This window comes from Poeciliopsis prolifica, unplaced genomic scaffold (assembly GCF_027474105.1).
Source record: "Poeciliopsis prolifica strain line A6 unplaced genomic scaffold, Auburn_PproV2 SCAFFOLD009, whole genome shotgun sequence".
In the NCBI taxonomy this organism is placed as follows: Eukaryota; Metazoa; Chordata; class Actinopteri; order Cyprinodontiformes; family Poeciliidae; genus Poeciliopsis; species Poeciliopsis prolifica.
The window spans coordinates 11,908,569-11,932,180 of NW_026562384.1; the positions used below are offsets into that span (position 1 = coordinate 11,908,569).

A 23,612-nucleotide genomic window follows, 5' to 3' on the forward strand; every position below is an offset into this window, starting at 1 on the left:
CATGCGCGTGATCGGGTCGTTTGTGCGCATGCGTGGGGCCGGTGGTGTGCGCATGCGCGGGATCGGGTCGTTTGTGCGCATGCGCGGGATCGGGTCGTTTGTGCGCATGCGCGGGGCCGGGTGGTTGTGCGCATGCGCGAAATCAGGGCGTTTGTGCCCATGCGCGGGATCGGATCGTTTGTGCGCGCGGGTTAAGGTCGTTTGTGCGCATGCGCGGGATAAGGTCGTTTGTGCGCATGCGCGGGGCCGGGTGGTTGTGCGCATGCGCGAAATCGGGTCGTTTGTGCGCATGCGTGAGATCGGGTCCTTTGTGCGCATGCGCGGGATCGGGTTTGTGCGCATGCGCGGGGCCGGGTGATTGTACGCATGCGCGAAATCGGGTCGTTTGTGCGCATGCGTGGGATCGGGTCGTTTGTGCGCATGCGCGAAATCGGGTCGTTTGTGCGCATGCGTGAGATCGGGTCCTTTGTGCGCATGCGCGGGATCGGGTCGTTTGTGTGCATGCGCGGGGCCGGGTGATTGTACGCATGCGCGAAATCGGGTCGTTTGTGCGCATGCGTGGGATCGGGTCGTTTGTGCGCATGCGCGAAATCGGGTCGTTTGTGCGCATGCGCGGGATCGGGTCGTTTGTGCGCATGCGCGGGATCGGGTCGTTTGTGCGCATGCGCGGGGCCGGGTGGTTGTGCGCATGCGCGAAATCGGGGCGTTTGTGCCCATGCGCGAAATCGGGTCGTTTGTGCGCATGCGCGGGATCGGGTCGTTTGTGCGCATGCGCGGGATCGGGTCGTTTGTGCGCATGCGCGGGGCCGGGTGGTTGTGCGCATGCGCGAAATCGGGGCGTTTGTGCCCATGCGCGGGATCGGATCGTTTGTGCGCATGCGCGGGGCCTGGGCGGATGTTGATGTTGGACAACTTCCGGTGGCTATATCGTTAGCATTAAAAGGCTAGTAAAATGGCTCAGTCTCGGCGCAGTTGTTTTTGTTCGGTCCCTGGTTGTTCATGTGGGGCAAGAAAACAGCCTTATCTGTCATATCATGCATTCCCGAAGGACCCGGACTAACGGAAGCAGTGGATCCAGGCGATCCGAAGAGATGAAGGTCCGGACTTTTGCATAAAGACGGGGAGCATTTTCGTATGTAGCCGCCGCTTCACACCCGAGGATTTTGTTAGCGGATCCACCACCAGCCGCCTTAAAAGTGAAGCTGTTCCTTCCCTGTTTGCCTGGAATAACTTCACTGCACCGGCAATGAGAGAGTCTGCTTTCGAGAGGGCTAAGAAACGGCAGCTTGTCCTCTCAGAAAGCTAGCCAGACTGAAGATGCTACTGCGGACCATGATTATATGGCACATCCACCCGCAGGTAAAAGATAGTATATTGTATAAATTTTCCATGTAAGATAATTTCAGTAAAATATATAATTGTTACTGTAATAGTATTATTATAATGGTCACATAATAATAAAATTATGAGATTATGTCTGGTTGTATACATCTATTCTCCCACTCACAACATGTATTGATCTTCACAGAAGTAACGTTTCAAATATATAATTAAAACTTATTGCTAAACGAATGTTTTGCTATTTTATTTTGTGGTTTTACAGGAGCACTTGATGAAGCTCTGGATTATATTAAGGAGTTGGAGGCCAGACGTCAAAAAGTGGATTTGTCCGCCACACCTTTTAGCCGCTACTGTGCCTCCGATGACCAGATCCGGTTCTACACCAAATTTCCATCTGAATGCGTGTTCTGGATCTTCTGGGAGTCCATTGCACCCTCTGCATCACTCCTGGTGTACTGGACCAGAGCACAGAAACTTGGAGAGGAAGCATGTGCTGAAGCCAGCCCTGCCTGCTGCATGCCTCTGATTGATGAGATCCTGATGTACCATTACTGAGTATTTATTGGTTGACGTAAGCTAAACAAACAAACAAAAAAAAAAGACATTAATGCTGCAGTTATTGTCATGTTTGTTCTTTCAGTAACAAATCCACCAATACATCTTTTATTTTCAATGATTTCTTTGTAATCCATCGTTTCATTATAGTTTTTTTAATATTTTTTATTTACACACATTTGTGAGAAGAATGTATCTTTTTTGGATAGATTCCAAAAAAAGCTAATTAAAATAGAGAGTGGTAAGCACAGCACAACAGACAAAAAATATCCATATATTTGGAACATTAAATAACTGGCATCTGAGTTGAGACAGCTGTATGCAACACTGAACTATGTCATCATCAACAGTAATCTTTGGTCTTTTCAGTCTTTTGTTTCCTGTCAGTTTTGTTCTAAGTCTCTGCCTCAACCAAAATTCCCTCAGCATCTTCATTCTGATGCCTCGTTGGGCAATCTTCCTCTTCTTCCCTTGCCTTTGCTTCTTTGTCCTCTTCCAGCTTCTCCTCTTGGTTCTCCATCTTCTCACAGTCAGCACATGATTCCTCTCCTGCTGCACCACTGCCTTCCTCTTCCTCTCCTTTCTCGGTTCCAGCCTTCTCCTTTTCCTCCTTGTCCTTCCTCTCTTTCTCTATTTTAGAGAGGCTGTGGCAGAGGGACTGCACATATGTGAACACGCACATCGGGTCTGGGTGGTTTCCCATCATGATCATGTCAGCCACATCCAGTAGAGGGCAGCAGTCAGCCTGGGACCTGGAGGAAGAAGGCAGCAGAGAGAAATCTGATGAGCCACAAAGGTCAGAGAAACACCTTGTTTCTACAGAATTGAATGGCAACCATGTGGTTCCATTATATATCTTAGATACCCTGAATTTAAAGGTGGTATTTTATTGTTAATATGTTTAAAATGCATCAATCTTTACTCTGCTGTTTGGAAGGCCAAAGTGAAGTTTTTCTCCCTCTCCTCTGATTTCAGTGAGCTGTAGTCGAAAGCATCGGGGAAGAAGCGATGGATCAGAGCACAGAACGCGAGCCCATCACTCCAGGACGACGAGAAGTTTTCAATGTTCACACCCTATGGGGATCAAAGAAGAGTACAGGTCATGTCTTCTTCTTGACACTGACATTATGACCTGAATCTGATGGGCTTTTGATGGGTTCAACAGGTCGAAAGTGCCTCATATTTGCGTGTCTTGTTGCGGCACCACTGAAGAATCTTCTGTTTGATGGAAGCTCCAGTTGCCGTTGCCGTAGCGGACTTCTGAATTTTGAAATTGCGAGCTATCGGTGTCCTACATACGAAAGAGAGAAAGAAAATGCAATTTCCTCAAGCTATTTGGAATCTCGTTTTAATGTAAGAGTTTATAGATATTTTGGCTGTTACTCACTCTGGAGCACCTTGTTGAAACTTAGCAATAATGTCATTTCTATTGGACGCTCTAATGGAACGTGCAGAGGCTCTTGGTCGAGAGAAGGAGGAGGGAGGGGCTCCCTTTCTTTTAGGCTTCACTTGTTTTTCTGTTTCCTTTACCTTTCCTTTGTCGGCCACCACTTTTTCCTCCTGTTTTGCATGTTTGCCCTCCTCACTTTCTTTTGGTTTGTTGTTTTTCACATTTTCTCCTTGGTTCTCTACCTTCACTCCCTCCTTGTCCTTGATCTCCTCCGTGATGTTCCCACTTTCTTGATTCTGGGTCTCATCCACCTGCTCATCTTTCTTGTCACCATTCTCCACATTTTCTTTCCCATCTTGTTCCTCTGTTGTGAATTCAGATTCCTTCACGTCATCAGCTGTGGACTTATTCTCTTTATCTTGTCCACCCTCTTCAGCACACTGAGAGACATCCTCCTTGTTGTGTTTATCTTCAGCATTAGCCTTATCTTGTGCTTTTTCTGCCTCCTTGCTCTCTGCAACATCAGTTACCCTCTGACCTTCTGTGGTGTCCTCTGAGTCCTTACACCCATCCAGTGCTGGCTTGTCCAGCTGGACAACAAGACAGAAAATACAATAGCATTTCAAAGTGAATGTCATTAATTATGCCCGTATTTAAGCTATATTTCAAAGTTATGCAACAAATAACTGAATTCACACCTTTTTTTTTTTAAATCTATCAACAAGCGTCTTACACAATTCTGACTGATTAGTTCACCTCTTCACTTGTTGGATGGATTCTACCATCTAACAAGTTTGGTTTCCTGCCGCTGTCCCAGTTTTTAAGGACAACATTTGGCTTTTGGTCGGCTGATTTACATTCCAAAGTATTTGGATGATTGGGATCATTTTACTGCGTGAATACTTGTATTTCAGTCGTGTAGCTGTATAAATAAGATCAATTTAAATAATTTAGGAGTACTTCTTCCTGAATAGCACTCTACTTTGTGCAATGGAAATGTACCACTTGCATTGGAGCAGACCCTTATCATGATGCATGACAGCTGAGCCCCCCTCCCCCAACACATTTGATCACTGTAGCTGCTTTGCCCAGTCCTCGTCTCCTCTGACCATAAACTTTTCCTTTAAACATCTGACTTGTCCATGTGGGCAGTTGCATAATTTAGTCGACCTCAACAGTGTTCATTTTTGGAGAGACCACTTCCCTCTTAGCTTTTATGCTCTCAATCCAAGGTGATCTTCAACTTACGCAGAGACGACGGGGTTCCAGCGTTTTCAGTTCCTTGCTTGTTGTTGGACATCCTAACCAATTTCTATTCCTCCGAGGACAACATTTTGGGATGGAAGTTGTAAGCTGTGGTACTTTTCTTATTATTTTTTTTAATGTTCAAATTAGACATGTTATTTTTCATACATTGAGTGAAATAAATTCAAAGTATACTATTTTGATAGGTTATAGTTCTCAAGGATCCCATATACATTGCTTTGATAAATGTAGATGCAACAGTTGCTTAATGCAGAGCGAGCATAAAAGGACGAGACAAGGCATTTGCAAAGAACTGTGCACAAAAGCATTCAACGCTTTACCCAACTAAGAGTCAGACAGCATATTTTATTTTCACTGGATTCAAACATAAATGGGTTACATTTTTTTGTTAAATGTTTCATAATATGCTTACATCATCTATGTAGCACGTTGGTCAATATTGTTAACCAAAACTAGTTTTAAACCACCTCATAACATACACCACCTAATATCTGAAACTTCTAAGAGTAAATATTTAAATATGAGGTCCTAATTTTTGAACTTGTATTTTAGAGTTGGCTAATCTGAATCTTTGTGCCGTGTTTTCCATATTTTTTTAATGACCTCCCACAATAACATTCATATAGGGTCAGGTTTCCCAGCACCAAGTCATCAGCAAGAATAGGAAGCTCCAGTGTGCATCACCCTGTTTAACGAATGAGTCATTCAGTAAAGAGTAAGAACAGGTGCAACGCGACATATGCAGTCAGAATCACGGATTCATGACACCTGCTCCGGTTGAGCGATCCCTGTATGGACTCTAAAATGCCAATCGCTGAATTTGTTCTCAAACATGTGAAGCAAAGCACAAAACTGACCTGGCTATTGCTGGTGGTGTCTGACTGGCAAATCGTTTCCTTCTCCTGGTTTTGTGGTTCTTCATCCATGATATCCAAATAAAAGCAGTTTGTCTACTTTATCAAGTTTGTTGCTCTTTACGTTCCTCTAAATCCAATATGTTTAAATCCGGTTACTTGTTCTACATTTCAGTTTCTGCTTCACCCTCTCAGGCAACACAGCTCTGTATCAGAGATGTGTTTGTGGTCGTCTGCCTTCACCTCCTTTTGGCCAACATCCCCCACCCCCTGCTTTGTGAGGATTCCTATTCTTTATCTGACCTTTTGAACACGAGTTCCTAAAATAGAGCCGTAGTGGCATAGGCCCAGTCCTACTGGCCTGACAGCTGCCTCTGCTGTGGAAGCTACAAATGTACACAGAGCAACAAGCAGCAAACCCATTTAATGTACAAGTTCCCTCAAGATAGGCTTCATTGGTGCATAAGCAGTGATGCAACGAAAGGGTGTTTATCCTTAACTTTGAGTTAAGGACATCATGTTATGGTGACACTGAAAATAAACCTATGAAATCCCAAGACATTGTCAGCAAAACATTTGTGATATGCTTGAGCTGGACCCTCTAAAGAACCAAGCTATAGCTATGATTCAGCAAATGTATTTTGTTCCTGTTGAGTGCAGCACTCCACGACAAACCTTTTGGACAAGATTTGGAGACATTTGCACGAGCTGCTGTAGTTCTTAAAGAACTTTGTTCCAACAAGCATCTCACCCAGTCAAGTCCTACAGCAGCAGACAGTACCATGTAACACAGCCTGTAGGAAACTACAAAATTTCCTCAACACTTTGTAGTTAAGGGAAAAAAAAGTTTGTAGCTTGCATCTCAGGTTTTGAACACCAAGCTTTGCACTCTTAATTTTTAAACTGTAAATTGCTGACACAATAGGTTGGAGGAAAAAGTTTAAGACATGGTACATCCTTAAGACTGCATCGACAAGATAAAATAAAGTTAAGACAATGGTTGTAGCATACTATATATTTAACAACAAAACCTCAAATGGGCATCTCAGAGCCTCTGCTGCTGCTGACAGCCAGGGTTTTGGGGAGCATCAGAGCCATGTTCTTTCAGATAGTGGATGGTCTGGTAGTAGTCTTTGTCCTCATGATTTTTGCTGAAGGTAGGTGCCAGGAGGGTACAGAACATACAGATGCCTGTAGTCAAGATTAGGGTAAAGGCAGGGAAAGGGGGAAGGAATAGTGTAGGGAGAAGGGAAACCCAACAAGCCACCCACACCAGAAGCTGGCAGAACAGGTGGAAGACCCGACCCAAGATGGTTCATAAATGCTTCCAAGAACAAAACCTGTTCAGTTAGAACTTATCTGCCTAACAACATACAGCTGATGATAATTGACTCCTAACAAGGAGACCAAAACACAGCAAAAAGTTGCAAAATAGGTAAATATTTCTGATGGGAGTTAACCTCAGGACGGAAAATCTGATACATTCAGAGTACTGCCTGTATTAAATGATGCAATGCTTACAGCCACAAGGGGGCGGAAGAGGTTTTTTTTTTTCCCCCTTTCTCCCTCATTTCCCTTTATGTGATCCGTACAAAACCTTTATTTCTGTTTCTTGACTACATCATTTATGCTCTCAACAGACCTGAATTTAAAAATAAAAGAAAACAAAGCAAAGAAAAACAAGGCCCCGGTGTGCCTCTTGGTCCCACTCTGGGTATTTCGGACCCTGAGGATGCTTGGAAACCATGTGGGCCTCGCCCACCCAATGCGTGGGGCTTTTCCTGTCTGGTTCCAGGGACAACACAGTCCCAGACAATGGAGTCGCTGTAGGGGATCTCAACACGCCATGTAAGTGATTCTCCCGTCCAATGATTCCATAAGGAGGGATGCAAATATTCAACGCTGTGGGATCTTGATGCACGACTGCAGCGCATCACCTGTTGACGTGCGCATCCGAGCAGCGCCGTCTGGCAGAGAGGCGAGTACTGCTGACCGCTTGATCAAAGTGGCCATCGTCAAAAACCCTAGTCGTTTTAAAACTGTTTTCAAACACCTTATTTTCGATCATTTGTTTTTTTTACTGTATGGAGCCCTGAGGCGTCGCTTATCAGTGATGGGGGAGAAGAGGAGGGGAGGATGGGGTAAAATCCGCAGCCTTCAGTCTGTGTGAAAATGTTACAAAGTTCATCTGGAGATAACAGGCGGTAGCACCAAGTGCAAAACCTCCAAACGTTCTCACTGTTGCTGCTGCTCAGCACATTGTCCCACGAGATGAAAACAGGAGCTGGGTGGCGAATTGAGTCAAAGATTAAGGTAGGACAGACACAGTGTCAATACGTCCACGCAGATATGTCAGTTTTATCTGTTCGTGCAACAACCTCATCAGTTTGCAACAGTTAGGTTTCTTCAGGTTGCAAGAAAAAGAGCTCTGACCTCTGAGCTTCACTGCAGGTCTTGATGTGAGGTAATTCGTTTTCTTGACAATGTGAGGTGATTAACAGCATGTGGTGAAGCATCGATGCCCCCTGGCATTTTCTATATTTTGTCACCCCTCAACTTCAGTGGGTTTCATTGGGATCTTGTGTGATAGTTTGAAACCAATGGGTGCATAATTATGTCATTAAAATTAAACAGCAAATGGGTTTGACATATTTGGAGAAAATAGCTGGAAAAGTACTTTATAGAACACGTCTCCGTTTCTTTTGGGATGTGTGTGCTCTGCCTTTGTGTTCAAAAACGGAAAAAAAAAAATCCTCACTCCAAAATAAATTAAAAAAAATCTCTTATTCAGTTGCATTGCAATGGAGGGCTTTAAAGATAAGGAATCTAATTTGATCGCACTTTGACTTGGCCACTCTTTTTACACTTTTCTGCCGCATTTCGAGAAGAACATATTCTCAGTCTGAAAGCAGGATTGCATGTCATTTGTTCTTTAAAACCTTTAATACTCGTGCTTACATTTTCAGTTGCTTTGAACAGAAAAGTAACCGCTGCTTGGCAACCTCTCAGCCAATAGAATGAAAATGTTCCACCGGGTGCATTTGCTTCCTTTGTGCCTGTGTGGCTCTGATCGATTGTAGCAACACCAGGATGGATAGGCTAGATAAAATAGATTAAATAAGATGGATAGATATAATGCAGTGACTAAGTTGTAATGCAGTTGGTTCTGTGAATCCACTTTACTGCATACTGCGTAGGTTTGCACATGGGCTCATGTCTGACTCTGTTTGATCCCAGGTCAATGATTTCCCACTAAATAATCGATCAGCTAAGCTTATTCTTTTTTAGCTCACTTCAGTTTGGTCTGTAAAGGAAATACAAGCAGAACTTAGTAACACACAGACTGAACACGGGAAGTTTTTAATTAAACTTTCAAATGTGCTTTGTAACAGCTTCATTTCTATATATGTATATATTTAAATGAGTGATATACAGCATATTGTTGTTACATTTCACTTTCACATGAACGTTAAAGAAAAACACAGAAGTAGAGGGTATGATGGAGAGTGGCAGTCCCATGGTTTTTTGTCTATTTTGGCTTTTCTTCCTGAAAAAGCGAATATTAAAAATATCTAGATGTTTTGAAGGAGTAGAAATTGCTGATAGTTGCATTTTTCCTGATGACTCAAAAGAGGAGGGGGGGAAGGGGGGCTTTGCTAGTCATGCAAACAGAGCACATGTTTTCCATGACTTCTCAGAACATGAGATTGATTTGAATTTAGTGGAACTGTATCCTTTTGCTGTGAATTAACATTAAAAAGAAAGAAATCCTTGCTATTTAACACTTCTTGTTTTGACTTATCTAAGCTAAATCTGAAGTTTTAGAACCAAAAGTGGAGATCCGGTTGGCTCAAGTATTAAATGAAATGATTGAGGCGACAACAAGCCAATTGGAAATTAAGTGTTTGGCATTGCATAGAGAACTTGGGTTATTTTTAATGGACACCACACACATACTCAGTTCTGCTGCTCAATCCACAATTGCATTTCCAGTATAAATGTGAGATAATTTAATGGGAAACAATCAGATGTGTCAGGAGTATAACATTTATTGGTAAGCGGCATTATTCTCATTTATCAGAATGCCAAGTAGACCCGCTTTATTTTTGTTTGAAGAAAGAATGCATAGTTACTTTTTCAAGTGTAGCTACTTAAAAAACTGGAATCTGTGTAATTTGTCCGACTGTCTTTGTAGATCACAGTAGAATCTAATAAAATATTCAGCATGCTTTCACACATTCCTTTAAATCAAGCTGATATTAAACAGCACAGTGTGCAGTGAGTGTTAAATTCAAGGTCACTAATATCACTGTTGACTTTAGATGACCTTTCGGATCAATCATATTACCTTCACCAGATCCGATGTCAGCTTGTTTTCTCTTGGACTTGCAAGAAATGCACAAAGAAGTCAGAAAAACTTAAATATACTGTACATGATCAGCTTGCAAAGTTTTCTTGACAAACAAGATTTTTTTTCCAGTGTTTACCACTGTGCGTTTCATTTTTAAAATCCTGTCTGCAACTTTGGGAATTTTCTTAGCTTGTTCATCAGAAAGGCAGGCAGTGGTTTAAAACAAATAGATGTTTCTAAGTTCAGCAGCTGAAGATGCATTTGAAGGCTTATTTCTGCTTTCTGCTGATATTACTGACATTCTTGTTTTACTGTTAGTATGAGGTTCTAATCCTGGAATGCTGCATATGCTTTATGTTAAACAGTTTTTCTCTTCTGGAGTCCAAATGATTCACTTCAAAGAACATCAAGCCTGAAGTCCTGGTCTTTGTCTTTGTGCTTTCTGGCAAACATCGTTCTTGCAGAGTGAATGTTTTCCCCTTGCAGTACAGATGGAAGCTAGTCTTGTGCAACCAGTACAAGCCTACTGATGTTTTAGAGATTTTGGAAACTTATTGTGGCATCTTGTTGTCTGCTCTCAGGGTCAGATTGCTCAGACGGACTTGCTGAGCAATTCGCCTGTTGTTTTGAACCTTCTCCATTTGTACGCAGTTTTTGAAGCAGTGGATCTGCTGATTTTTGAGCTATTTTGAGACCTTTCTAACTTTCATAGTTTATATCATATTAACATGATGTTCACATTCACTTCAGCAGTCATCAACACACCAAACTAAATGTCTTAAATTTAAACCTGACAAACCTGCTTCAATCTACTGAGGAACAAAGAGGAACATCTTGTGCATCTCACATGTAATTTTAGCTAACTTAAAGGGGGAATAATGTTGAAATTTACAAAATTATTATTATTAAAGGATTATACAAAACGTTTTAAATTGTAATTTTGTTTTAGGTTATATTAAACAAACAACACAGTTTCATTTCTTAGTGAAACTGATAAGTTGCAGTTAGAAATGTTGAGGGTCTGTTAATTTGTAATAAAAACCAATAGTAGTATTTTTGTTTGAACTGTAGTGACTGGATTGTCATTCAGAGTACTGTCATGTGTTTTATGACTTAAGATGGCTGTGTCTTCTTACGTTATTGACACCCACATATAGGTTGTGATGCCCGGGTCAAACTTTGGTTTTAGGAAGTGAGAAGCAGCTGGTTTACGTGCCAGAATCTGGTGTCTTGTGATAAGGAGATCATTGTGAAGTTAAATTCACACACTGTGGTATGATATGATAGTATGACATACCACAGTATCTCATACTATCTTACATACTGTGATCCTTATCTGTCCAAATCATGTCCGCCTCCAAAATCCTGCTGATCCACAAACACAACAAAAAACTATTGAAACCTGGATTACAATGTAAATCATGTTTTCATGCATGGAGCTGTCATGTTCTCCCTGTGCATGAATGGGTTTCTGTGACACAGGTTTTACAAAGCTGTATTTCTCTCTTTCGTCTGATGACATTCTAATGAGTCCAAACTGATGAGAAAATGCATTTTTTAAATATCCCTCTATGGTTTCATGTGCAACATTTAAAATATTTCTATATTTATCAGTTGTGTCCCAGAGTGAAAGTTTTGTAATATTGTATCACATGCTCTGGTATGATCTAATTTCTTCTGCTTTTGCCTTTCACAATACTCAGAAAGATAATTGTGTTTCTGCTTAATCGGCAGCAGATTTATTCATTTTCTGACCTCCAGTGAAGGGAATCATCAAATTTGCACCTGGACATTTTTATGATCACACAAGAGATTTTAAAGTATTCACACTTATTGAGCTTTTGCACCTTTTTTTTCCAAAATACAACAAAAATAATGATAGTACGGATTAACACTAAGTGGTGCATATGTGTAAATTATATAGTTTTTAAATTTGTCTGGAAAGCATGCACCTCTTCTTAGTCCTATGGTTTTCACATCGAGCAGACATCTTTACAAAATAAAGCGCCGTCAAAACTTTTCACAACCTCGGATGTATTATCATTTGTATTGTTTTTACAAAATAAATGAGAGATTGCATAAATATTCAGCCCCTTTGAAGTGACTGGCCTAGTTCTAGCCAACTAGAGCCGATAGTCTCACAATGAGTGGAAAAAAACTCATTTCGTTCTCGTGATTGATTTGTAAACGCATTTAAAAATGAAAAACAACCAAGGAGGTGAATACTTTTAAGGTGCTGTAAAATCAAATCAAATTTCAAGTCGTCTCGATGTTATTCAAGTCTAAATTTTGACTGGATCTTTTTGAAAACATGAATATTGTTTGATCTTAGTTTCCATTGTGTCTCTGGCTGCTTCAGGTTGTTTTCCTGTCGGATGGTGGACCTACGCCCCAGGATTAAGTCCTCTGTAAAATTGACCAATTTGTTTTCCTGGATTGCCCTGGATTTAACTTCACATATTTTGCTACCATGTTTGTACAAACATGATTGTGCTGCAGTCAGGTTTTACTGTGGATAATGTCGCGTTCTGATGTTTTGCGTTGAACTTTTCACCGAGACGTTCTGGTCGTCTTCATAGAACAGCAGGACTTAAACTGAAGCGGATCCTATTTATTGAACCGGTGAAAGCAGTCACACTGGATTTTATTTTGAGGTGTCGCTCTAAAAGGGGATGAATTTATACACACACTACACTTTTCAGATTCTTATTAATCAAGAATTTATATTGTTAATGAATATTGAAATATTTTTTTCTTTCTGTTTCACTATCATCACAGAAATGTGTTTGTTACATTATGAAAAATGAAAGAGTTTTAAAGTGCAGGGTATATTTAATTTGACACAAACTGATTAATACAAACTGATTAATAAAGATTTCATTGATTTTAATACGCGGTGCTGTCATTAACCTGGTGTTTCATTTAGCTTCACCTAACAGCTGACTTCACTTTTATTAGCTGCCTTTTTCTCTTGCTTCGTCTAATATGTGTTGGGTCGATTTTATTGTGCGCTCTGAAGGATTGTAGTGTCAGTCATTTTAATTTCCTTTTATTGCAGTTCAGAGTTGATTCATTTCTGAGAAAAATGATCAGAATGGACAATATTCTGGAAGTCATGTCTCAAATTTCTTCTTTTTTTTTACTTTTCTCCATTCCTTATCTTGTTTCTCCATTCCTCATCTTGTTTTATTTGTTGATTGCAGACTGAAACCTTTTCATTACTGATAACCAAACATGTTAATTTTGCAGAGTTTTCACCTCTTGAATCAGATGATGTTGAGGCAGATTTATGCCTTTGAGAACATATCCTTGCATTATTCAGCACTGTGGCCCGGTCTGAACTTAGAGTCTGTTTGTACGATAGCTTTATTTAGCGTTTGCTTCTCCTTTTCCAGAGGATCAAATGTCTCAAATTGTACGTTTATACGTCCTTAAATGATTTCATTATTTCCTGCTCTCTAAATCTGGGACACAAAGGCCATAGTTTGTGCTTAGAGTCAGTATTTGCAAATGCAAATAAAAATGTAAATACTTGAAGCATCTCATGCATCACATGTTCTCGCTTGATAAAGAACATGTCCGTGGAAAGATACTGTGTATTTCATAGGAGAGTAAAAGAAAATAATTGGTATTCAGACGTTAATGTTTACTGTGGGTCCAGGAGCTCCTGAAAATAAGGGCTGCTTATTTTCAGGAAAATAAGCAGCCCTTATTTTTCTGCTAAACTGTGCAGGTTTAGCCTTTCGGCAGCATTTCCGTCTGCGGCCTCGTAGCTTCTGTGGCTCTGCAGTGTGGCCAGCTAGGAATGCAGGAGTGTTTATTCTCACAGTAGTTGGCAGCCTGAGCATGCGGAGGGCTTTCTCTGCTGCAGAACTGTGAGCTGCTGGAAAAGGGAGAAAAAACCCCAAACATTTGTGAACCGTAGGGCGGTACTTGCAGGGTAAAAAAGAGGAAGGAGGAACTGACCTGCATAAAGGAAGCGGTAGTAGCCAGAGTTGCAGTAGTAGAGATCCTTCAGGGAGGCTGATTTCAGCTGCTGCAAACAACAGAGAAAGGTGTGCTTCTTTTTAAAGGATATTGCCTTACTTTTAGAAAAAAAAAGTGTGTCTTTCATCACTTCTTTATGCTTTTTTTATGTGCTTTTTTTAATGACTGGCTCTATTTTTGAACTTTTTCTTGACGTCCATTTTAGCACAAGAAAATGACTGGTGGTTACCTATTATAATATTTATAACAGATATTTTCTCTTCCAGCTGTGATGATAATCATAATCTTCAATTCAAACATCAGTGCAGGAGAGTTTTTGCTGCTGAGAAAACGAGAAGTGATGTGTAACTTTTATTCTCTGATGAAACTAACTGGATGAAAACGCCGCCTTCTCTTGTGATTTATTTATTTTTGCCTGGTAGGTTCAGAGTGCTGAGACTGAAACCACGTGGGAAGAAGTGCATGTTGACACAAAAGCCGGTGCCTCACATGTGCTTGTGAGTTTTTCTGCTGCCGAGTGTTTTTAAGTGAGTGACCATGCCAGAGCCGCAGAACAAGTTGTCGGTGCGACGCTGCCTCACCTTTGCCACTGGCCTGGTGGAGTGTCTCTGTTTCGCCGGAGCCGTGTTTGGATGGGCTGCCCTTGTTTTTGTCCTCAAAGAGGACCGTTACTTCAGCTCCCTGTGTGTTAACACCACAAGAGTCAATGGCACGCAAACTCTGGGTGAGTTTTATCTGCTGTGGATAAAATGTTTGATTTTGAGCACTAATTGTTCATATATATTTTAGTATTTCTAACATATTTCTTTGTTTTGGCCACAGACTGCAGTGCACAGGATGAACAGTACTCGCTCATTTTCACCATCGCCTCTTTCATGAACAACTTTCTGACGCTGCCCAATGGTTTCCTGTTTGATCGATTTGGTACCACATTGACTCGACTCTATGGAATGTGAGTGAAAATATTAAATATTAAGGAGCCAAAGATGAACACCGCTTTAAAACTGTTTCAGATGGTAAATTGCAGAGTATCTGAACACACAAAAAACATAATTTAATCAGCATTCACTGAATGTTTGCATCAGTGAATGCAAACGATGCCAGAGAATACCCTTTGATTTTCTTAAAAAAAAAAAGCCAATGCCAGTGTTTTTACTGTGTAACAAAGTTCCACCTGCAGATTTCCTCATTTCATTGATAGATGTCAGGATTCAAGTTTCATTCTACAGCATTACTGACTTGTTTAAATAAACTCATAATAAATATAATAAATACAATTTCTGGTTTTCAAACTCCTTCCAAAAAGAGCCGAGATTATTGAAAGAGAAACCCTGGACAAATTAAATGTAAATAAATATATATTTCAGCTATAATTGCTGCTCTGTTTGGTTTGGGGTAGGGTCAAGGTGGTGTGGTTATTTTAAGTTTCATATTTTCAGCGTACCTTTTCTAAACCTGTAATTTATCATCTCTAATAAATCAGCACAAAGCTGCTGATTTATTATGTCCAAATCCATTGGTGTGGCCTGATACTAAGTCAACACATGTTTCCAGTGAAACAGGGTGGAGAAAAAATAAAGACCAAAGGAATGTAAATATAAAAGGGTCAAATGGTGTTGAGGATGAAGTGTGCTTAGTGCAAGCTAAGAGCAGGAAATTAAAATCCACTGGAAGCAAAAAAATCTGCATGAGAATCTCTGTTTGCTTTGAATTCCACGGTGTTTCTGTTTTCCGAGCTTAAAATTAATTTATGTTTTAAATCCAAGTTTGTTCTCATCATTGTGTAAGTTGCATCTTGAAATTCAAAAGCCACATTTTTTCTGTCTCATTTTCAGATTTCTTTACACCATGGGCACCTTGATGGTGGCTTTCTCCTCATCAGGTAAAAAAATAGTTAACAGTTTTCTATCAAATTAATTCCTGCAAATTAGAAAGGTTTGTGATATCAGTCTGATTATCCTCCATCAGCTCTGGCCTACCTGCTCTTTCCGGCTCTTTCTTTTCTGGCTGTTGGAGGCATCTTGCTTCTCATGACGAATATTCAGGTAACGTTGACTCCAAAACACGAACGGCTGATTTGTTTGTGTTGATTTGCTGCTCTGTAAAAGAACTAAGCTTGTATTGTCATAAGGTTTGGACATAAAACTATTATTCATCTTTAGGGAGAAATTAAATGTTGTTTTTTTGTTTTGTTTTGTGTTTTCTTCTTTTTTCACTGTGTAATGATTAGAATCGTATATTAATTTTCTGACCCCTGCAATAAGAATGAATCACTTTGCCCCTCTTTGGTAGAAACTGATAGAAATTACTAAAAGTGTCTCACCTTTTTGAAATTTAAAATGATTGTATAGGAAATGAGAGATGCTACAAGTGGGAGAAAAGTTGATCAATTTGATCTGTTTTTCTTGATCGGTTCTAATTTTTGATGAAATACTGAAAAATCAAAAGACTTTTCCATTCATCAAAAGCGTCGACCGAAAGGCATCAACATCACAATGTCTTTTGTCTTTTGAAACTGTTTTTTTAAAGGCTAATATAAATAACATGGATGTCAGAAACTAAGATAAATTGGCTAAATCATGTGATTCCTTTTTGGATCAAAACCCCGATCTGCAGATCTTTATCTAAAATGATTTATTTCTGTTGGACTTTGCGGAGGAAATCATAAAGAACATAAAGAGTTACTTACACCCACATTGAGCTCATCCTGCTACTTTCTATGGAAAATTATTCTCATTGGGTGATGCAACACTTTGCACATATTACAGCAATTGAAACAGCAGGATAATACTTGCTATTGGCACCTAAATAACTTTAGGTTTTTGTTGTTGAAGGGACTGAAGAGCTGCTTATGAGTTCATGTTGTCACTGTGTTTGACATCTGGTCTAAAACAGTGACTTAGTCAGGAACTGTTTTTTTTTATTCATCTATAACCCACTTTCTGAGGAAACACTGCAAGAGTGTTGCAGAAGACTTTCTGTGACAAAGATTATACCAGCGCTTCCGTGGTAGCATAATAAGGAAGTTCCTGTTTTTTCAGGCTGCTTCACATCTTTCATCCAATTCATGATGTTGTGCAGCAGGAACACAGATCTCCTTACGATTGTCGGGGCAAAAAATCGTGTAGTGTGAACTGGGCTTTAGTAGAGAATAACCTGGTGAAATTCCACTTGCTTCACAGAGATCGACACTGTGAGGCAACAATAATCTGCTTTATGTCTCTTGCAGGTTGGAAACCTGTTTGGCTCCCGTCGTTCCACCATAATCACTCTCTACAACGGGGCGTTTGATTCTTCCTCAGCGCTCTTCCTCATCATCAAGGTGAGATTTATCATGTCATTTTTAAAATTTCCACATGCAAATATATGTGCCACTAATAATCTCCATCACATGTCTTTTTCTCCGCAGCTGTTGCATGAGTCTGGCGTCTCTCTTCGTACTTCTTTCCTCTTTCTGTCGGCCTGCAGCGTCGTCCACATCCTCAGGACGTTCTTCCTGCTCCCCAGAAACCTTATTCCTTACCCGCTGCCGGATCGCTTCACATATGGGTATGAGTAGCCTGCATAGACACTGTCACATCTTTAAAAATACTATGAAGAAACATCAAAATGGGAGTCAGCAACATGCACATGTTGTACTTTGTAAATATCTTGACACCTCATAAGCTTGAGCAAGTTTACTTACTGTAGAAGTCTTTTGTTGTGGGTTTCTACTATTTATGCACATGTAGACAGTAAATTTTGTTCCTAAAATTGCCTAAGTATTCAGGGCATAAGTGAAGTTTGGTCAGAGATTCAACTCTGGACTTGAGTTTTATTCACCAAATCCTGCACAAGTTTGTTTAAATTTTTATTTTGTTGAAGTCAGTTGAGTGAAAGTAGGGAGATATCTAAAACATTCAAGATTCAGCCAGAACAGGCTTAAAACCCACTGCACTGCACAGTTTTATTTAGGGGTATCAGACTGAAGGGGTGTAATTGCATTTTTATTTGTAAAAAATATCAAAAACCATCCATCATTTTTCTTCAAATTCATATTCATACTGCATCTTGTGTTGGTCTGTCACATTTTTTTAATATCTTGATCTTTCTGCTAAAAATGTGATGCTATATCACATTTCTTGCATCTCCTAAAACAGCTAAAACAAAAACAATCATTTGTTTTTCTAAATTTGTCATGTGATAATTAATCCTAAACTAGTTTGTTTCTCGATTTGAGGTGCAGTTCTGCCTTCTACTTATCAGAAACAGACGGATCCAAAAATAGGAATTTTTTTAAAGTCTTTACCTTCAGGTGTTAGAATCTCAGTTTCTCTCTCTCTTCCGAGAGCACATGGATGAAAGGTGCGAATTCAGCAGAAAAAAAACTCGTTTTCCACTTAAATGATACCTGTGAATGCTCAAATGATGGTAGCCCAGCAAAGAAAGGAACAGACTAAAATAATACAGCTGACAAATGTCACTGAGTCGATATAATGCAGAGAAAATAATCTGCTGCTGGTGAAAAACAAAGATGCCGATAACTATGTTCCCACTTCTAGACCCTATAATAACTACAGTATAATAAACTTCAGCAGAAAATTTGCTTCATCTAACATGTAATATTTCAGGTCACTTATTTTAAGAAGTGAAACCCCAGATCACAGATCAGGCTGTGTGTGGTGAAAACCTGGTTTAATGTAATCAGAGCAATTTAGTTAATAGTTTAAAAGCCGCAAAGTTTTTTACAGCAAGGAAAATATGTTTGAGATAGACAGTATGTGATTTCAGACAATATCTATTTCTCTGTATCAGTTATTTCAAAGAATTAATGAAAACTTGAGTCTTTTTCTCTAATCGCTCCCACATCCACTGCAGAGTTACTTGCGGTAATTCGGTGACTGCGAGCGCAGAGGTGGCGGCAAACGGTGAGGCGCATCCAGCACCTGAAGAAACGGCTTTCACAAAAAATGCTCCTGTCAAACAAGGTCCAGTGAAGAGTGTTATTTACTTATCTCTTTTATCTGGTGTAGGTTTATTTCTTTTTGTTGTTCCTCTGCATTTAACAACTTTGTGTCTCTTTTTGTCCCTCTCAGAGAAGACTTTCCGAGAGTGTTTGCTGTCCAGGTTCTTCATGTGGCACCTGCTCTGGCTGTCGGTGATGCAGCTCAGGCACTACCTGTTCATCGGCACGCTCAACCCCATGCTGCAGAGGATGACCGGAGGAGAGGCCTCACTGGGTATCGCCCTTCGTAACGCCTCACTGTCTCAGTGTCAGATCAACAATCTGGACTGTGATCCATACAGACGTTATGTTTTCCAAATTTCCGCAGCTTTAGTTCACACTGTGTTATTGCATACAGGTCTGAGATGCATGTAAATGCATTTTCAGATCCAAATATAGATTTATATTGTCTTCTTTTGTTTATAATGGGTCTTCCTAAGGAAAGTGTGCATCAGTCATTTACTTTAAAGATGCGCTTCTGCAGACAACATAGATTTTCTGGACTTTGACACATAAAATTTTAAATCTGTGCAGCAGGTTCCTTGAAGGAGACAAAGGATTTGAATCCAACAGAAACTGAAGGACGTAAGAAATTAGGAAATATAACTGTAGTCTGATTTTTACTACTCTCAATAGTACATAAAAGCATGTGCTGATATTTGAGAACACCTCAGTGAACAGGTATGCCATAGTCAAAATATACGAGATCAGAAATACTTTAAGAAGCCAAAGAGTCTCTACCAAATACCAGGATTATCTCCTAGAGAATAAGTTATAGAATCAGAAAAGTGTGGAAAAGTCTTAGATAAGTCAGTAGTTTTGGATATAAGAATGCAAAACTTGGATCTGGATTTGCAGCGTCACAGAAAACCAAGCCACAATGAAAATACTGAGAGCTGGTAACATTGAAATAGAAGAATAAAAGTCAACAAAATCCAACACTTACATCACTGCCAAAATTGATGCTACTTTCTCCAATGCGTTTTCAGTACTTGCTACGTCAGACGGCTGGTGCGTTAAATGTGTGCATTTCACCGTGTTGTTTCTTCTCATGTGTCTGAGCAGTGAGCCAGTACACCAACGCCTTTGCCATCACCCAGCTGTGTGGGGTGCTGTGCGCTCCCTGGAACGGCCTCATCATGGACCGACATAAAGGCAAACCACGAGCTGCAGGTGAGACGCAGTTCAAAACATTTATCTAATGAAAATGAGATATGTCAGCAACGTTTTCCATATAGTAAAGGGGACTATTAGTCACATCAACAAGTTGAGGTTTTTCTGAATAATTTATAAAATTACATACCGGTAGGTGTTTATTCATGATGTATGAAGCCATTTTAGTTGATTTTAAAACTATTTAATTTACACAAATTTTAGGATGGCATTTGACAAGAGAAGCAACCAAAACAAAATGCATGCAGACAAATAAAAACATCAGTTCTTATTTGTGGTTTAAAAATAAAGTTTTGTAATTATTTTGGTCATAATATTTCTACTTGCCTTTTAGTTATTGGATATAAAACACAGTTTATTCATAGAACCTAAGAGATTGTTAATATTGCATTTAAACATCTCTCTCAAATGCACTGTGTGCCTATTTATGCTGGTACAGCAGGAGGGGAGAAATGACAAAATGGAGTCGCTAAACTTCACAGGAGGATCTATATTTGTGTGTTTACAGGAGAGACGGAGCAGGAAGCCGACCTGCGGGCGTCCGTGCTTTCTTTATTCCTGACGGCGCTGCAGTGCGTCTTGTTCTCTCTGTGTGCCTCCACCCCTTACCTCCCGCTTCAGTACCTCACCTTCATCCTGCAGGTGCTGAACCGCTCCTTCCTCTACGGCGGCAACGCAGCCTTCATCAGCGTGGCGTGAGTATGGATGCGTTTGCAGAAATTGTCGAGGTGCAAGACTTAATTTAAATTCCTTTTGCATAAACATGATTTGACAGTGAAACCACAAACACTTTGTAGTTCGTGTTTGGTGACATTAAGAAACTGAAATGTTTTGTGTTTGTTTATTCCTGTTTTTAGTGCCAAAAAAATTATGTGCATGTTTAGTGTACCTCTACATTCATATTCAATAAATTAGAATGACTTTTAAACGTTTATTTATTTCAGTTGCTCATAAATTATATGGTCATTGAAAGGCTCATGTTTTCAAGCTTTTATTCTGGTAAAAATGCCGATTTTCCACTTATAATTGAAACATTACATCAAACCTATAAAAACATTTTTACTACAGCAACGAGGATTCAATGAAAAATATGTTCAATACCTTAAAGTTTGAATGTTATTTTTATTCTGACAGCTGAGCTGTTTATTGGTATCCAAATCCAAATCATGTTCATGATAACAGAACTTGCTATCATGTTCTGTTCAGTTTATTTAAGCAGCAGAAATTCAAAGCAAAAGTTTTTGTCTCAAACCATTTTAGTCTCAGTTCTTACCTGAACCTTATTCGGTCCTAAACATGTTATCATGTTTAGATTAAGTAACAAACAGTACAGTTCAATCTGAAATGCAATTGTAGTCGGTTGATGATGTAATCCAGATTGTTGACAGTTTGTCTGAGGAAGTCCAGCTGATTGCATTAAGGCGTTAGTTCACAGGAATCCCTCCTGCTGATAAAGCTTTTGGTCTCTGAGTTAGATTCCTCCTTGAAGGATCTTTGGTTTTGTTGAGTTTAATTGATCATGTAATGTATGTTTACAGCTAATTGTTTACAGCTAATTTGTTGTATTTTTGTAGGTTTCCATCTTGCCACTTCGGGAAGCTGTACGGTCTGGTCATGGCTCTGTCAGCAGTGTTTTCTCTGCTGCAGTATCCCTGCTTTGCTCTGGTGAAAGGACCTCTGGGTGGAGATCCTTTATACGTGAGCACAGTTTTCATCTGTATCAGTTGTATGTTCATTCAGCTGTGAACCCTCCTCTCATGGCCTCCCCTCTTCACGTGTGTGCAGGTGAACGTCGGCCTGACGCTGCTCAGCGTGTTAGCCTTCATACATCCCGTCTTCGTCTTCATGCATTGTCGAAACCTCGCCTCTGAGAGAGCAAGGAGCAAAGCTTCATCTTAAAGAGCGCGAAACGAGGATGGTGATTTCTGTTTAAAGCTCTTCGCCTTGGTGGTCGAGGACCTGACTAGAAACTAAAAGAACTTTATTTTCAGGAAATGTTGTGATCATTTTACAGTTTCACCTTGAGCCAGAGTTCTTTTTATAAATAGTCCAATGAGTCCCACAGGGGCATAAAATGACAAATCCTCACAGTCACACTGTCAAGTTGTGCCAATCTGAAATCTCAGGAGCGTCCAGCTAATGCCAGACAAAAGTCTACCATCTCTAAAAGATCCGTGTATAATACAAGGCTTGTATTTTATCCACACACTCAATCTGTTAGAGTTTTACACAAATATGATCATCTTTCACTACTTATTCTAGCAGCATTTAGATATATGATGTCACAGTTGAGGGATGGAAAGCATGCATAACTGCTTATAAATAGTTAAAGCCTTGCATGTAGGTAAATAACTTGCTGTCGTCTTCTAAGGTAAAAGCAACATTTTCACAGATGGCATTTGAATTAAAACTTGCCATCCATGAATGCAGCCTCACTATCTGGTAGCGTTATGTCCTTCTACACTCTGGGATAATGAAATAGAAAATTATTCGTATGCAGTCAGAATATCAGATGCCCATTACTATGGTGAATAAATAAGAAAAACATGAAGTTTTTTTGTCCTAAAATACCTGTTGCATAAATCAGGAATATTGTGAAATTTCAATCCTGCTGATAGCAACTTGTTTTTGCATTTCAAAGAAATTCCTTTACAAGCAAAGATTTATGTCTACAAGTAGAGACTCCCTGTCACATCAAGAAAAAGGGATTTTAGATTAAGAGGGAGAAGGAAGATTTACTAAAAACGTGAACGTTTGTTTCTCTCCTTTACTTTTTGCAAGTTTCACTTCATTCTAACAACCTTTTTATGTTTTTACTCAGTCATCTGATGCTTGAAATAACTTCCTTTTTTGCACAAATATTCTGCGTAGGTCATTCATATGTTTTACTTAAACACATTTGTTGTATGTTTGTTGTTTGATGCCTAATTTGTGCCATTTATTCCTGAAAGGGAAAAGGAAGAGAGTTTACTTTTATTATGAAAAAGTACCTTTACGATGACCGTAATAAAGTTTTCAGTATAAAAGTTTCTCATCAAAGATTTGAACCGCTTCATCAGAGAGGAAACATCTCTGCCCTCTGCTGGCTGCACAGCAGATTTATTTCCTTCTGACTAGAAAAACGTTTCCTTTTACTATGTTGAAGTCGTGTTTTTGTCCATTATGTGGAGTGTCATTATTTCAGTGTTTTTATAGTGAACATATATAGACATACTGTGTTAAAATGTGTAAAGGATCAAAAAGGGACATTTTATATTTGAGGGAAAGTGCCAAACTAAAGCCGATCAGTATTTTTGTAAATGAGATATTGATAGAGATATCACATTGCTGAACAAAATGTAGCTTTTGATTAAATGTGTGATGAAGGGAATTAATGTTCTTCACATTCTGCTGCTTTTGTTAAACTGAGGTCTACTGCCACCTACAGGTTGTGAACAAAAGTGCAATTGTACCATTGTTTTCATGTAACACGACTGATGGACACGATTTCATGAACAAAAATCCATCCTGAATAAAAACTTCATATATTTTGGTTCTCAAAATGTTTGTTTTGCTGAGTTAATCTGAGAGTTTTCCGAAATGCATTTAACTTTGATAAATGTGCAACTGGATTATTCTTACATTTCAAAAGGGGGAATTGTAAAGTATTGAAGCTGCAATATTGACTGATGTTAATCTCCTTAGGACGCTTTGTTGGTTAATACAGCTGCA

The 23,612-nt window shown here is 39.7% G+C and overlaps 2 protein-coding genes across 6 annotated transcripts; one reads left to right on the plus strand and one right to left on the minus strand.

Moving 5' to 3' along the window:
• Positions 1–1,952: 1,952 nt before the first annotated feature.
• On the minus strand, positions 1,953–5,665 carry smtnl1 (smoothelin-like 1). The gene is made up of 5 exons (XM_055034117.1): positions 5,410–5,665; positions 3,284–3,876; positions 3,073–3,187; positions 2,819–2,970; positions 1,953–2,648 (listed from the first exon to the last, which is right to left on the minus strand). The coding sequence occupies exons 1-5, from the start codon at positions 5,476–5,478 to the stop codon at positions 2,291–2,293; spliced, it is 1,287 nt and encodes a 428-aa protein (XP_054890092.1). The 5' UTR covers positions 5,479–5,665; the 3' UTR covers positions 1,953–2,290.
• On the plus strand, positions 2,905–23,443 carry LOC129362547 (equilibrative nucleobase transporter 1-like). 5 transcript variants are annotated; one of them, XM_055034116.1, is made up of 13 exons: positions 2,905–2,995; positions 14,167–14,468; positions 14,567–14,696; positions 15,580–15,626; positions 15,713–15,789; positions 16,974–17,066; positions 17,154–17,293; positions 18,602–18,711; positions 18,820–18,963; positions 19,794–19,901; positions 20,410–20,596; positions 21,476–21,599; positions 21,687–23,443. In XM_055034116.1, the coding sequence occupies exons 2-13, from the start codon at positions 14,282–14,284 to the stop codon at positions 21,798–21,800; spliced, it is 1,461 nt and encodes a 486-aa protein (XP_054890091.1). In that variant the 5' UTR covers positions 2,905–2,995; positions 14,167–14,281; the 3' UTR covers positions 21,801–23,443. The 5 variants fall into 5 exon arrangements, with proteins under 5 accessions (XP_054890091.1, XP_054890087.1, XP_054890088.1 ...); XM_055034112.1 differs by having other exon boundaries at positions 18,602–18,963; XM_055034113.1 differs by lacking the exon at positions 2,905–2,995 and adding an exon at positions 7,391–7,719 and having other exon boundaries at positions 18,602–18,963.
• Positions 23,444–23,612: the final 169 nt, after the last annotated feature.